At 48.1% G+C, this 16,421-nt stretch overlaps 1 protein-coding gene across 4 annotated transcripts in view; it reads right to left on the bottom strand.

Annotated features, from left to right (window-relative positions):
- Positions 1-16,421, bottom strand: part of LOC134353855 (brain-specific angiogenesis inhibitor 1-associated protein 2-like protein 2) — a 187,872-nt gene that overhangs the window by 131,812 nt on the left and 39,639 nt on the right. For all 4 annotated transcript variants that reach the window (XM_063062328.1, XM_063062330.1, XM_063062329.1 and 1 more), the window contains exon 3: positions 1,123-1,209. In XM_063062328.1, coding sequence (XP_062918398.1) covers positions 1,123-1,209 — 87 coding nt within the window. The remainder of the gene's footprint in view (positions 1-1,122; positions 1,210-16,421) is intronic.

Genomic DNA, 16,421 nt, shown 5'->3' with positions numbered 1-16,421 from the left:
TGAACTCCCGTCAAAGAGAGGATCTAAACTTCTTCGGTGTAGGCATCACCGGAAGAGGCTTCACAGTAGTGAATTTAAACGCAAACAACAGGAATTCTGCAGATGCTGGAAATTCAAGCAACACACATCAAAGTTGCTGGTGAACGCAGCAGGCCAAGCAGCATCTGTAGGAAGAGGTGCAGTCCTTCAGTTAGTTCTGACGAAGGGTCTCGGCCTGAAACGTCGACTGCACCTCTTCCTACAGATGCTGCTTGGCCTGCTGCGTTCACCAGCAACTTTGATGTGTGTTGCTTGAATTTCCAGCATCTGCAGAATTCCTGTTGTTTACCATAAAAGTATGTCCACTTGAACTAACCATTGTCACCTTGGTAAAAAAGGCACTGGCTATCCACTCCAACTATGCCTCTCATAGACACAACAGCTTCTGCAGGTGTAGATAATCTTAAGTAACTCAAAAAGTGCTGGAGGAACTCAGCAACATTGATTGTTTATTCCCCTCCATAGATGCTGCCTAATTTACAGAGTTCCTCCAGCATTTTGTGCCTTTTGCTATCTATGCCTCTTATCACCTTATACAACTCTATCAAGCTGCCTGTCAGCCTCCTTCACTCTGGACAGAAAAGCCGTAACTTGTTCAACCTTTAAGAAGGTTCACCAACATAACTCACTGGAGTTCAGAAGAATGAGAAGGGATCTCATTGAAACCAATCAAATATTGAAAGGACTAGAAAGAGTGGACATGGAGAGGATGTTTCCTATAGACGAGGATTCTAAAGTCAGAGGGCACAGAAGGACATCCTTTTAGAACAGAGATGAAAAGAAATTTCTTTTGCCACAGGGTGGTAAATCTGTGGAATTCATTGCCACAGACGATTGTGGAGACCAAGCAATTCGGTATTTTAAGGTGGAGGTTGATAGACTCTTGATTAGTCAGGGCATCAAGGTTGTGGGGAGGAGGCAGGAGAATGTGGTTGAGAGGGATAATAAATTAGCCATGATGGAATTATGGAGTAGACATGATGGGTGGAATGGCCTAACGTCTTCTGGTTTTATGGACTGAGGTGATCCTTGGGGAGACCAACCGTGTGAAAAGCCCTGACCCTCAGGGTGATGCTCTCTTACCCAGTGTCTGCGATGTCGACGTCTTCAGGGCCTGCTCACCAAATTTCGCAACCGCAGCAAAGTATGCATTTGCCGCCCCAGTCAATGCTGCAAGAGGATGACAATATTAAATTAGTGGTTGTGGAAAAGGGGGTACACCACCGGTGGGGGGGGGAATCCCTTCTCTCTTAGGCAGTCTCTCGGGAGCGAGGTTGACCTGCTTCTACACAATGTCCAGGGGCTCTGAGGTGCCTCAAAAGGTTCATGGAACTGCAAGCTCTGCCTCTGATGGGTTGGCTATTGGGTGACGAGCAATTAGCTCAGGAGATACAAATTTATTCTACAACCTATGGACATATGGCTAATGACTCTTTACAAATCATTTTATCTGTGTTATTTTTGCCTTTGTTGAACATTGATGGCAGCACCATCATGGCTCTAGCCTCCCCAGAATCAAGGACACCTTCAAAGACAATGCTTCCAAAAGCCGGAATCCATCATTAAAGACACCCTTTTCTCATCACCACCAGCAAGGAGCAGGTACAGCAGCCTGAAGACACACACTCAACATATTAGGAACAGCTCCGACCCCTCCACCATCAGATTTCTGAATCATTTAAGAACCCATAACACCACCTCACTAATTTTGCTCTCTTTTACACTATATATTTCCAATATATATTTCTTATTGTAATTTGCACTACAAACCCCATTTCCAGAAAAGTTGGGATATTTTCCAAAATGCAATAAAAACAAAAATCTGTGATATGTTAATTCACGTGAACCTGTAGCGGTGTGCTACACACAGTGCTAGAATAACCACATGGAGTCGGTGAGTTAGAATGCCATGAAAGAGATTTATTCAAACTTCGCGGCCTGCTTTAAAGCCTTCCCGTTCCCGCCCTCCCTGGGGCGGGACTGCCGTGGGGAATGCGTATTTCCAGACCCTTTCCTCGCGCGGGATTTTCCCCCTGCTGGTGAAGATGGCCTGGCGCCCTTTCTGGGGCCGGCCCTCTGTCTGCACGCGCTGTTTTGTGAGCCGGTTCATGTGTGCTAGAAAGTGGGTCACCACATAACCCCCGCCCCTAGAACCGGCGATACCTCCCCCAATGTCCACAGTCTGGATCGGCCTCTGTTTGGGAGGTCTGCCCCTGCGCCGCGGTGCCTGAGCCTGGACCGGCTGTGCCAAGTCCACATGGCCCGGTTTGAGTCAGTCCACCGTGAAAACCTCCTCTCTCCCCACAATATCCAGCACGAACGTGGACCCGTTGTTCCTGATCACCTTAAACGGTCCCTCATAGGGTCGCTGCAGCGGTGCCCGGTGTCCGCCCCGTCGTACAAAAAGAAACTTACTGTTTTGCAGGTCTTTGGGTACGCAGGTCGGGCTCTGTCCGTGCTGTGAAGTGGGTTTGGGGGCCAGGTTACCGAGCCTCTCCCGTAGTCTGTCCAGGACTGCTGCAGGTTCTTCCTCTTGCCCCCTTGGGGCTGGTATGAACTCTCCTGGGACGACCAGGGGTGCGCTGTTCACCAACTCGGCCGACAAGATATGTAGATCCTCTTTGGGCGCCGTGCGGATTCCGAACAGGACCCAGGGAAGTTCGTCCACCCAGTTAGGCCCCTCCAGGCGGGCCATGAGAGCCGACTTCAGGTGACGGTGGAAACGTTCCACTAGTCCGTTCGACCGTGGGTGGTAGGCAGTTGTGTGGTGTAGCTGCGATCCTAAAAGGCTGGCCATAGCCCACCACAGGCTGGAGGTGAACTGGACGCCCCTGTCAGAGGTAATGTGGGTCGGTACCCCGAAGCGGGCTACCCAGGTTGCGATCAGTGCTCGGGCGCAGGATTCGGAGGTGGTGTGGGTGAGCGGGACTGCCTCTGGCCATCTGGTGAAGCGGTCTATCATAGTTAGGAGGTACCGCGCTCCTCGCGACACTGGCAGGGGCCCCACGATATCCACATGAATGTGGTCGAACCTCCGGCGGGTGGGTTCCAACTGCTGCGGCGGAGCCTTGGTGTGCCGCTACACCTTGGCCGTTTGGCACTGCATGCACGTTTTGACCCATTCACTGACTTGTTTACGAAGCCCATGCCACACGAACCTGTTGGGAGACCAGCCGGACGGTTGTCCTGATGGAGGGGTGCGCTAAGTTGTGAATGGACTCGAAAACCCGCCAGCGCCAGGCTGCCGGGACGACGGGGTGGGGTTGGCCAGTAGCTATATCACATAGTAGGGTCCTCTCACCTGGGCCTACGGGGAGGTCTTGGAGCTGAAAACCGGAGACTGCAGTCCTGTAACTGGGGCTCTCAGCATCTGCCTGCTGTGCCTCTGCCAGCGCTGCATAGTCCACCCCCTGGGACAGGGCCTGTATGGTAGGTTTGGATAGTGCGTCCGCCACGACGTTGTCCTTTCCAGAGACATGCCAGATGTCCGTTGTGTACTCGGAGATGTAGGACAGATGTCGCTGCTGGCGGGACAACCAGGGGTCAGACACCTTCATGAACGCAAAGGTAAGCAGTTTGTGGTCTGTGAACACGGTGAAGGGCCTACCTTCTAAGAAGTACCTGAAATGCCGGATTGCCAGGTATAGTGCCAATAGCTGCCGGTCGAAAGCACTGTATTTGAGTTCAGGTGGTCGTAGCTGTTTGCTGAAGAACGCCAGGGGTTGCCAGCGACCCTCGATGAGTTGTTCCAGCACTCCACCGACTGCTGTGTTGGATGCGTCCACCGTGAGGGCAGTAGGAACTTCCGTTCTGGGGTGCATTAGCATCGCGGCGTTTTCCAAGGCTTCTTTGGTTTTAACCAAAGCGGCTGCAGCCTCTTCGTCCCAGGTAATGTCCTTGCCCTTACCCGACATTAGAATGAACAGGGGGCGCATGGTTCGGGCTGCTGAGGGCAGGAAACGGTGGTAGAAATTCACCATACCCACGAATTCCTGCAGGCCTTTGATTGTGTTGGGTCGGGAGAAGTTGCGGACTGCGTCTACCTTGGTGGGCAGCGCGGTTGCCCCGTCTTTAGTAATCCTGTGGCCCAGGAAGTCGATGGTATCGAGTCCAAACTGGCATTTGGCTGGGTTGATTGTAAGGCCGAATTCGCTCAGGCGGGAGTAGAGCTGGCGGAGGTGGGACAGATGCTCCTGCCGACTACTGCTGGCTATGAGGATGTCGTCCAAATAGATGTCGTCCAAATAGTCCAGGTCGCGTCCACCGTGTCCATTAGCCGCTGGAAAGTCTGTGCGGCATTCTTTAGACCAAACGGCATTCGGAGGAATTTGAAAAGTCCGAACGGGGTGATGAGTGCTGTTTTGGGGATGTCGTCCGGATGTACCGGGATTTGATGGTATTCCCAGATGAGGTCTACCTTGGAAAAGATCCTTGCGCTGTGTAGGTTTGCTGCAAAGTCTTGAATGTGTGGCACAGGGTAGCGGTCTGGCGTTGTAGCCTCGTTCAGTCTGCGGTAGTCACCGCATGGTCTCCAGCCCCCCGTTGCCTTGGGCACCATGTGCAGGGGGGAGGCCCATGGGCTGTCGGACTGTCGTATGATCCCCAATTCCTCCATCTTCTTGAACTCCTCCTTCACCAGACGGAGCTTGTCCGGGTGAAGTCTTCGAGCACGGTCATGGAGGGGTGGTCCTTGGGTCGGGATGTGGTGCTGTACTCCGTGTCTGGGCATGGCTGCCGTGAACTGCGGTGTCAGTACTGATGGGAAATCCGCCAGGACCCTGGTGAATTCGTCGTCGGACAGCATGATGGAGTTCAGGTGTGGGGCTGGCAACTTTGCTTCACCCAGGGAGAACGTTTGAAAAGTCTTGGCGTGGACTAATCGCTTCCCTTGCAGGTCGACCAGCAGGCTGTGGGCTCGTAGAAAATCTGCCCCCAGGAGTGGTTGGGCCACGGCGGCCAGTGTGAAGTCCCACGTGAACCGGCTGGAGCTGAACTGTAGCCGCACCGTGCGGGTGCCGTGGGTTCATATTGTGCTGCCATTTGCGGCCCTCAGGGTGGGTCCCGGTTCTCTGTTGCGGGTGTCGTAACTCGTTGGAGGTAAGACGCTGATCTCCGCTCCGGTGTCGACCAAAAAGCGGCATCCCGACTGTTTGTCCCAGACGTTAAGGAGGCTGTCCTGATGGCCAGCCGCCGTAGCCATCAGCGGCGGCTGGCCCTGGCGTTTCCCGGGAATTTGCAGGGTGGCCTGCAGCGGCGGGCCTCTGTGCCCCACCGCTGGTGGTACAAGCACCATTGTTCGTTGGGCTCCTCACTCCCGTCGCCGGGTTTTGTAGGCTCTGCTGCCGGGTCTGGTCTGGTCTGTCGTTGGGCACACAGCTTGGTGAACTGTGCGATGGATGTCCCTCTCTCCTTCCTGGCATTCCACAGCACATCTGCCTGGGCCGCCACTTCCCGGGGGTTGCTGAAATCTGCGTCGGACAGCAGCAGGCATATGTCCTCGGGCAGTTGCTCTAGGAACGCCTGCTCAAACATGAGGCAGGGTTTGTGTCCTTCCGCCAGGGCCAGCATCTCCTTCGTTAGTGCTGACGGCGGCCTGTCTCCCAAACCATCCAGGTGCATTAAGCGGTGTGCTCATTCGCGCCGTGAGAGTCCGAAAGTCCTTATGAGCAGGGCTTTGAGCGCTGTGTATTTGTTGTTCTCCGGGGGCGACTGTATAAACTCCTCAACTTGTGCAGCAGTCTCTTGGTCGAGGGAGCTCAGCACGTAGTAGTAACGAGTGGACTCCGAGGTTATCTGCCGAATGTGGAATTGTGCTTCTGCCTGTTCCAACCACAGACGGGGTCCCAGCGGCCAAAAGCTTGGCAGTTGTAACAAAACTGCGTGAACAGATGCAGCATCGGTCATCTCTGGTCCAAATATCGTTTGGGCCGTCGGGGTCACCAATTGTAGCGATGTGCTACACACAGCGCTAGAATAACTACACGGAGTCGGTGAGTTAGAGTTGCGATGAAAGAGATTTATTCAAACTTCGCGGCCTGCTTTAAAGCCTTCCTGTTCCCGCCCTCCCTGGGGCGGGACTGCCATGGGGAATGCATATTCCCAGATCCTTTCCGCGCGCGGGATTTTCCCCCTGCTGGTGAAGATGGCCTGGCGCCCTTTCTGGGGCCAGCCCTCTGCCTGCACGTGCTGTTTTGTGAGCCGGTTCATGTGCGCTAGAAAGTGGGTCGCCACAAACCTTTATTTAACTGACAAGTACAAAGAAAAGATTTTCAATAGTTTTACTCACCAACTTAATTGTATTTTGTAAACATACACAAATTTAGAATCTGATGGCTGCAACACACTCAACAGAAGTTGGAACAGAGGCATGTTTATCATTGTGTGACATTACCTTTCCTTTCAATAACACTTTTTAAATGTTTTGGAACTGAGGATACCAATTGTAGTAGATTTGCAACTGGAAATTTTGTCCATTCTTGCTTGATATAAGACTTCAGCTGCTCAACAGTCCGTGGTCTCCATTGTCTGATTCTCCTCTTCATGATGCACCATACATTTTCAATAGGAGATAGATCTGGACTGGCAGCTGGCCCGTCAAGCACACGCATACTGTGTCTACAAAGCCACACTGTTGTAGCCCGTGAAGAATGTGGTCTGGCATTGTCCTGCTGAAATGAGCATGGACGTCCCGGGAAGAGATGTCGCCTTGATGGCAACATATGTCTTTCTAAAATCCTAATATACACCTCAGAGTCAATGGTACCTTCACATACATGCAACTCACCCATGCCGTGGGCACTGATGCACCCCCATACCATCACAGATGCTGGCTTTTGCACCTTTCGCTGATAACAATCTGGATGGTCGTTTTCATCTTTGGCATGGAGAACTCGACGCCCATTTTTTCTGAAAACTAGCTGAAATGTGGACTCATCTGACCACAGCACACGGTTCTACAGTCTTTCGGTCCATCTGAGATGAGCTCGGGCCCAGAGAACTCGCCGGCGTTTCTGCATAGAGTTGATGTATGGCTTCCTCCTTGCATAATACAATTTCAAGTTGCATTTCTGGATGCAGCGACGGACTGTGTTGAGTGACAATGGTTTTCCAAAGTACTCCCGAGCCTAGGTGGCTATAATTGTCACAGTAGTATGACAGTTTCTTAGGTAGTGCCACCTGAGGGCTCGAAGATCACACACATTCAACAGTGGTTTCCGAACTTGCCCTTTATGCACTGAGATGTCTCTGAATTCTCTGAATCTTTTCACAATATTATGGACTGTAGATGTTGAAAGACCTAAATTCTCTGCAATCTTGCGTTCAGAAATGTTCCTTTTGAAATGACTAACAATTCTCTCATGAATTTTGGCACAAAGGGGTGAGCCACGACCCATCCTTGCTTGCAAAGAATGAGCCTTTGATGGACGCTACTTTTATACCCAGTCATGATACCTCACCTGCTACCAATTAGCCTGCTTAATGTGGAGTCTTCCAAACCAGTGTTACTTGAATAGTCTGCGCACTTTTCAATCTTATTTTAACTCTGTCCCAACTTTTGTTGAGTGTGCTGCAGCCATCAAATTCTAAATTTGTGGATATTTACAAAATACAATTAGGTTGCTCAGTAAAACTATTGAAAATCTTTTCTTTGTACTTTTGTCAGTTAAATAAAGGTTCACATGAATTAACATATCACAGATTTTTGTTTTTATTGCATTTTGGAAAATATCCCAACTTATCTGGAAATGGGGTTTGTATATGTATTGCACTGATCCGCTGCCATAAAACATATTTCACAACACATATCATTGATAACAAATCTGATTCTGATTGTTTGTCGGTCTTTGTTTAGGACATGCCATGGTATCATAGCAGTTAGTGTAACACTTTACAGCACCAGCTGTTAGATCAGAGTTCAATTCCTGTCGTTTCCTCTGGGTGCTCCGGTTTCCTCTCACATTCCAAAGACATACGGTTAGGGTTGGTGGGCCAACAACATCTCTGTGATGTGGTGACATAGCAGTTAGTGTAACACTATTACTCAGGCAACCGTGGCTCAGACTTTGTTTTTTTTTGTAGGGATGGTTTTTAGGACAGAAAGGGGAGTTAAGGATCAGGAGTCAGGATAGGGTTTGGGGCAGTGATGAGAGGGAGGTAGGGGTATGATCATGGTTTGATGACAGGATGTAGAAGAGTTAGAGGTCAGGACTCTGCTCTGCGCTCCATGTTTGAAAGACAGCAGTGTGAATGGGTGATGTCCAGTGTTGAGACCTCCACTCCATGCTCTAGACACGGGATGGATGATGTCTGAAGTCCAGGCCTCAGCACCATAATCAAATGCCAACGATGTGGTCATGGTGGGTCCCAGGGTTGTTGTGTTCATTATTGAGCACACTAAGATGCCAGCATGCAGGATAGTTCACGGAAATTTATTGAGAAACCTGCTTGTATAGTATGTAAACTCCTCCCATGTGGGAGTGGCTAACTAAGTGACACAGAAATACCACTATTAACTACCACTACATCTCCCCTTCTTGAAAAAAAGGAAATCCACACATCTACTTCTTGTCTGAAATGAAGCAATTCAGTTTACCCATTGCACATGGCTTATGCTCCTTACATAAACATAAAAATTGCCATTATAACTGTCTTTCTCTTTGTTTTTAACTCTCTGTCTTGCTTTCTGTTTCCTCCTTTTTTCACCAATTCCTTTTTTCAAAAAAGAACAGTCTCTATTTTGTGAAATATTTTCTAGATTAGAACTCTTTTTTAAAAAGCACAAAACTTAATGGAAGTTCTAGACGGATCTCCCAGTGGCCACCCATTTTAATTCTACTTCCCATTCCCATCCTGATATGTCTATCCATAGCCTCCTCCAATGTCATGATGAGGCCACACTTAGGTTGGAAAACAATACCTAATATTCCATTTGGGTAGCCTCCAACTTGATGGGATGAACATTGATTTCTCAAATTTCTGGTAATGCCCCCCCACTGCACCCCCTTCACCATTTCCTTATCCCTCCCTCACCTTATCTCCTTGCCCACCCATTGCCTCCCTCTGGTGCTCCTCCCCCCCTTTCTTTTCTTCCATGGCCAACTGTCTCTTTCCCAGCTCTTTACTTCATCCTTCCCTCTTCAGGTTTTACCTATCACCTGGTGTTTCTCGCTCCCCTCATCCCACCTTTTAAATCTACTCAGCTATTTTTCTCTAGTTCTGCCGAACGGTCTCGGCCCAAAACATCAACAGTGCTTTTTTCCATAGATGCTGCCTGGCCTGATGAGTTCTTCCAGCATTTTGTGTGGGTTGGGAAGAAGAATGGGTAGGAATGCTTATTGACAGCTCTGATGGACTGTAGCTAGTCACAAGAGGTGTAGAGCGATAAGCTAGCAGTGTTTATGGCCTTTGCCTTCAGTAGGAGACTCTTAACAGTTTGCACTGCTCTTTCCACTTCTCCATTGCCTTTGGATATTGTGGACTGCTTGTCTGGTGTTTGAACTCATAGTCCCTGGCAAAGGCTTTGAATTCTGAGCAGGAGAACTGTGGACCAATGCATTGTCTGACACAAGTATCTCTGGAATTCCATGGCGAGCAAATACAGCTTTCAGGTGCTGTATAACTGTTGCTAAAGATGTAAAGGACAGCTTGGACACCTCAACATTCCTTGAGTAGTAATCCACAGTGAGAAAATCAAGAGCAGGTGTATGGGGTTGAATGGGATCTGGGATCAGCCATGATGAAATGGCAGAGTGGACTCGATGGGTGGCTGAATGGCCTAATTCTGCTCCTATGTCTGAATACCCCAAGCATAAAGCCAAAGCTATACAGGAATGGCTTAAAGACAACAAAGTTAATGTCCTGAAGAGGCCAAGTTAGAGTCCAGACCTCAATCCAATTGAGAATTTTTGGCTGGACATGAAAAATGCTGTTCACTCATGATCCCCGTGCAATCTGACAGAGCTTGAGCAGTTTTGGAAAGAAAATGCAGAAAAACTGCAGTGTCCAGATGTGCAAAGCTGACAAACTCCTGCCAGTTTATCTGAATCTGGTTGTGCTCCCTCTGAGGACAGTTGGTGGCCAAAGAACTTCACCTCCAACTTTGCAAATTCACATTCCTTTTTGTTCAGGGTGAGTCCAGCTCATTTCAGTTTCTCCAGGGTAGCTTCCACTCTTTTGACTTGAGTCTCTGAAGATGAGTATATCGTCCATGTAGCAGACTACTCCTTCCAAAAGTCCCTCCAAAATTTGGTTCATCCTCATCTGAAGGAGCTTAGGGACTGATGAGATGCTAAAAGAGAGGCTCTTGAAGGCTTAGCATCTATATGGTGTGATAAAAATTGTGAGCTTCTGTGACTCAGGAGCTAAACGGATCTGCCAGAACCCTAAGTTTGCATCAAGTTCAGTGACAAACTTTCCTTCACTCCAAATGTACCAAATGTTTGCTCAACAGAAGACAGAACAAACTTCTCCCTCACTGCATTTTGTTAGATCAACACAGATCATCACCGTGTCATTTGGCTTGGGAACAGGAACAATGCCTGCACACCAGTCAGTAGGTCCATTCTCTCTAGTTATGATGTTAACTGACTCCATTCGCTCAAGTTCAGCTTTGACTTTGTTCATCAATGGGACTGGTTTCTGCCTCACTGGTCAGAGAATAAGGTACTCTTCTTTTAGTACCCCCAGGCCTGTGAACAGCTCCAGATACTTCTCCAGCCACTGAATATTGTGTAGCGAATCCAACTTTGCAAGGAGGTTCAGCTTCTCAATGGCACGTTGTCACAGTAGTGGTGAGAAGAGATTCTGAACATGTAGACATCGTCTTTTAACTGTTTCTCATTTTTATGGATGGAAGTAGTAAACATTCCTTTCACACTGATCTTGCGTTGTTCTGGCACCATGAGCATTTTCTTTGCTGGGTTTAGCATAATGCCTGTTTCCTTCATTAGTTTTGTAACAGACATTTGGGGATGGCTGTGACATCTGCCCCACTTTCCATTTTGAACATCACTGCCTCATTTTATAGTACACCAGCCTTATCTATTTGAATCCAGAGCCCCAAGGAAAGCTCTCGCTCCATCTGGATCATGGTTCTTTGATCTCCTGATGAATTGTTTTTGAGTGGCACTGGCTTTTATAATGGTCATCTCTATTGCATTGGTAGCATTTCACTTCTTTTACTGGACAGAGCACATTGACATGGAATGGAGACTTGTTACATCTATTGCAGTTGGACATGTTACTTGCTCTTTGTTTTGCTTATCTGTTTTATTTGAGCTGAGCTCTACTGTCACCTCTTTCTGTCAGTCCTAATCCACTCATGGTGTCATCTGCTTTGTCACCCATGCAGTATATCAGTGTGCTTACATAAACACAAAATAATCTGCAGATGCTGGGGTCAAAGCAATACTCACATAACGCTGGAGGAACTCAGCAGGTCGGGCAGCATCTGTGGAAAAGATCGGTCGACGTTCTGGCCCAAAACGTCGACCGATCTTTTCCACGGATGCTGCCCGACCTGCTGAGTTCTTCCAGCGTGTTGTGAGTGTGCTTACTTGATGTTCTTCTGATGCCTGATTGAGATGACTTGCAACCCTTAATCTCTCAAAGTATCTGAGCCCTCTCTCAAAGTTCAGAGAAATCAAATGACTCAGAAGGCTTTATTATGTAAGTCGATGTAGGTACTGCAGAGATTTGCTCCATTTTAGAACACAGAACATAGAATAGTACAGCACAGTACAGGCCCTTCGGCCCACAATGTTGTGCTGACCCTCAAACCCTGCTTCCCATATAAGCCCCCACCTTAAATTCCTCCATATAACTGTCTAGTAGCCTCTGAAACTTCACTAATGTATCTGCCTCCACCACTGACTCAGGCAGTGCATTCCACGCACCAACCACTCTCTGAGTAAAAAACCTTCCTCTAATATCCCCCTTGAACTTCCCACCCCTTACCTTAAAGCCATGTCCTCTTGTATTGAGCAGTGGTGCCCTGGGGAAGAGGCGCTGACTATCCACTCTATCTATTCCTCTTATTATCTTGTACACCTCTATCATGTCTCCCCTCATCCTCCTTCTCTCCAAAGAGTAAAGCCTTAGCTCCCTTAATCTCTGATCATAATGCATACTTTCTAAACCAGGCAGCATCCTGGTAAATCTCCTCTGTACCCTTTCCAATGCTTCCACATCCTTCCTATAGTGAGGTGACCAGAACTGGACACAGTACTCCAAATGTGGCCTAACCAGAGTTTTATAGAGCTGCATCATTACATTGCGACTCTTAAACTCTATCCCTCGACTTATGAAAGCAAACACCCCATAAGCTTTCTTAACTACCCTATCCACCTGTGAGGCAAATTTCAGGGATCTGTGGACATGTACCCCGAGATCCCTCTGCTCTTCCACACTACCAAGTATCCTGCCATTTACGTTGTACTCTGCCTTGGAGTTTGTCCTTCCAAAGTGTACCACCTCACACTTCTCTGGGTTGAACTCCATCTGTCACTTCTCAGCCCACTCCTGCATCCTATCAATGTCTCTCTGCAATCTTTGACAATCCTCTACACTATCTACAACACCACCAACCTTTGTGTTGTCTGCAAACTTGCCAACCCACCCTTCTACCCCCACATCCAAGTCGTTAATAAAAATCAAGAAAGGTAGAGGTCCCAGAACAGATCCTTGTGGGACATTACTAGTCACAATCCTCCAATCTGAATGTACTCCCTCCACCACCACCCTCTGGCTTCTGCAGGCAAGCTAATTCTGAATCCACCTGGCCAAACTTCCCTGGATCCCATGCCTTCTAACTTTCTGAATAAGCCTACCGTGTGGAACCTTGTCAAATGCCTGACTAAAATCCATAGAGATCACATCCACTGCACTACCCTCATCTATATGCCTGGTCACCTCCTCAAAGAACTCTATCAGGCTTGTTAGACACGATCTGCCCTTCACAAAGGCATGCTGACTGTCCCTGATCAGACCATGATTCTCTAAATGCCTATAGATCCTATCTCTAAGAATCTTTTCCAACAGCTTTCCCACCACAGACATAAGGCTCACTGGTCTATAATTACCCGGACTATCCCTACTACCTTGTTTTGAACAAGGGAACAACATTCGCCTCCCTCCAATCCTCCGGTACCATTCCCGTGGACAACGAGGACATAAAGATCCTAGCCAGAGGCTCAGCAATCTCTTCTCTCGCCTCGTGGAGCAGCCTGGGCAATATTCCGTCAGGCCCTGGGGACTTCTCTGTCCTAATGTATTTTAATATCTCAAACACCTCCTCTCCCTTAATATCAACATGCTCCAGAACATCAACCTCACTCATATTGTCCTCACCATCATCAAGTTCCCTCTCATTGGTGAATACCGAAGAGAAGTATTCACTGAGGAACTCGCTCACTTCCACAGCCTCCAGGCACATCTTCCCACCTTTACCTCTAATCAGTCCTACCTTCACTCCTGTCAACCTTTTTTTCTTCACACAATTGAAGAATGCCTTGGGGTTTTCCTTTACCCTACTCGCCAAGGCCTTCTCATGCCTCCTTCTTGCTCTTCTCAGTCCCTTCTTAAGCTCCTTTCTTGCTTCCCTATATTCCTCAATAGACCCATCTGATCCTTGCTTCCTAAATCTCATGTATGCTGCCTTCTTCCACCTGACTAGATTTTCCACCTCACTTGTCACCCATGGTTCCTTCACCCTACCATTCTTTATCTTCCTCACCGGGACAAATTTATCCCTAACATCCCGCAAGAGATCTCTAAACATCGACCACATGTCCATAGTACATTTCCCTGCAAAAACATCATCCCAATTCACACCCGCAAGTTCTCTGATTCTATCCTTTTCCATGATAATGCTAAAGGCCAAGGAGCGGTGGTCACTGTCCCCCAGATGCTCACCCACTGAGAGATCTGTGACCTGACCCGGTTCATTACCTAGTACTAGATCTAGTATGGCATTCCCCCTGGTCGGCCTGTCCACATACCGTGACAGGAATCCGTCCTGGACACACTTAACAAACCCTGTCCCATCTAAGCCCTTGGAACTAATCAGGTGCCAATCAATATTAGGGAAGTTAAAGTCACCCATGATAACAACCCTGTTATTTTTGCACCTTTCCAAAATCTGCCTCCCAATCTGCTCCTCTGTATCTCTGCTGCTACCAGGGGGCCTACAGAATACCCCCAATAGAGTAACTGCTCCCTTCCTGTTCCTGACTTCCACCCATATTGACTCAAAAGAGGATCCTGCTACATTACCCACCCTTTCTGTAGCTGTAATAGTATCCCTGACCAGTAATGCCACCCCTCCTCCCCTTTTTCCACCCTCTCTATCTCTGAAATCCAGGAATATTGAGAATCCATTCCTGCCCTGGTGCCAGCCAAGTCTCTGTAATGGCCACTACATCATAATTCCATGTATGTATCCAAGCTCTCAGTTCATCACCTTTGTTCCTGATGCTTCTTGCATTGAGGTACACACATTTCAGCCCTTCTACCTTACTGTTTTTACACCGTTTATTCTGCTTCTCTTTCCTCAAAGCCTCTCTGTATGTTAGATCTGGCTTTACTCCATGCACTTCTTTCACTGCTCTATCGCTCTGGGTCCCATCCCCTTCGCAAATTAGTTTAAACCCTCCCGAACCATGCTAGCAAACCTACCTGCAAGGATACTGCTCCCCCTCAAGTTCAGGTGCAACCTATCCAATCTGTACAGGTCCCACCTTCCCCAGAAGAGATCCCAATGATCTAAAAATCTAAAACCCTGCTCCCTGCACCAACCCCTCAGCCACGCATTCAACTGCCATCTCCTCCAATTCTTACCATCACTGTCACGTAGCAATCCTGAGAACACCACCCTTGAGGTCCTGTTCTTCAGCCTCCTGCCTAGTTCCCGAAACTCACACTTCAGGACCTCATCCCTCTTCCTGCCTATGTCGTTAGTCCCAACATGTATCACGACTTCTGGTTGCTTTCCCTCTCGTACCAGGATGTTGTGCACCCGGTCGGAGACATCCCGCACCCTGGCACCCGGGAGGCAACAAACCATGCGGGTGTCCTTCTCACATCCACAAAATCTCCTGTCTGTTCCCCTGACTATGGCTGACTTCAGGACTGACGAAGGGTCTCGGCCTGAAACATCGACTGTACCTCTTCCTAGAGATGCTGCCTGGCCTGCTGCGTTCACCAGCAACTTTGATGTGTGTTGCTTGAATTTCCAGCATCTGCAGAATTCCTGTTGTATAGGTAGTTTAGGTTGATAAATCTCTGAATATTTTTCGAACAAAGTCTTACTGTAAATTCTTTCTTGTTGGGGATCTCACTTGGTCTGTAGCACCAATTCATTAATGATCAACCACTTCTGACACTATATTGAATTTGTTATTGAGGGATAGTGCAGAGCACACCACGACACCAGCCCACAGGATATTCAATTGAACACTATTGTAAAGTATGTGAACTCCTCCCATGTGGGAGTGGCTTACAGAGTGGGAAAGGAATAACACTATTAACTACCACTACAATGATCAGATGCAAGGTGGGAGGGTGGGAGGGAGGGAGGAGAGAGACTTGTTTTGCTGTAGTTGTCCTGTTGCTTGTAGTGTTGTTTTGTTGTTTTGAGCATGTGGGAACGCTATTTTGGTGCCAGAATGTGGTGACACTTGCAGGCTGACCTCAGCGCATCATTAGGTGTGTTGGTTATTAATGGAAAAGATTCATTTCACTGTGTGTTTCAATGTACACGTGATAAACAAATCTGAATCACAGCACCAGCGATGCAAGTTCCATTTCACCTCTGTCTATAAGGAGTTTGTACGTTCTCCCCATGACCACATAGATTTCCTCTGGGTGCTCCAGTTTACTCCCACATCCCAAAGACCTATGGGTTGGGAGGTTAATCAGTCGCACGGACTTTTTTAATGCCATAACTGCCAGCTACCGTGCTGTATCTCTAAATAAAGGCCTCTCTCATGCATCAGGCAGTAAGAGTCTCAGGGCAGACAATAGGCCATAAGATATAAAAGCAGAATTAGGCCATTCAGTCCATCGTGTCTGCTTCACCATCCAGTCGCGGCTGATTTTTTTTTTCTCTCAGCTTCATTTTCCTGCCTTCTCTCCACAACCTTTAACCATCTTACCCCTCAAGAATCCATCAATCACCCTTTAAATATACTCAGTAATTTGGTCTCCACAGCAATGAATTCCACAGATTCATCACCCTCTGGCTGGAGAAACTCCTTCTCTTTCCAGTTTTAAAGGGACATTCCTTTATGCTGAGGCTGTGTAGATATTGTGTAGCACACCTGATTGCTTGTTTGCAGGAGTGTCAGTTTAAGTGCCTGTGGTGATATCTCCACTGTATGATGTAA

Source organism: Mobula hypostoma, chromosome 11 (genome assembly GCF_963921235.1).
Source record: "Mobula hypostoma chromosome 11, sMobHyp1.1, whole genome shotgun sequence".
In the NCBI taxonomy this organism is placed as follows: Eukaryota; Metazoa; Chordata; class Chondrichthyes; order Myliobatiformes; family Myliobatidae; genus Mobula; species Mobula hypostoma.
The sequence above is the reverse complement of the archived record's forward strand: the minus strand, read 5'-3'. Positions and strand labels throughout refer to the sequence as shown.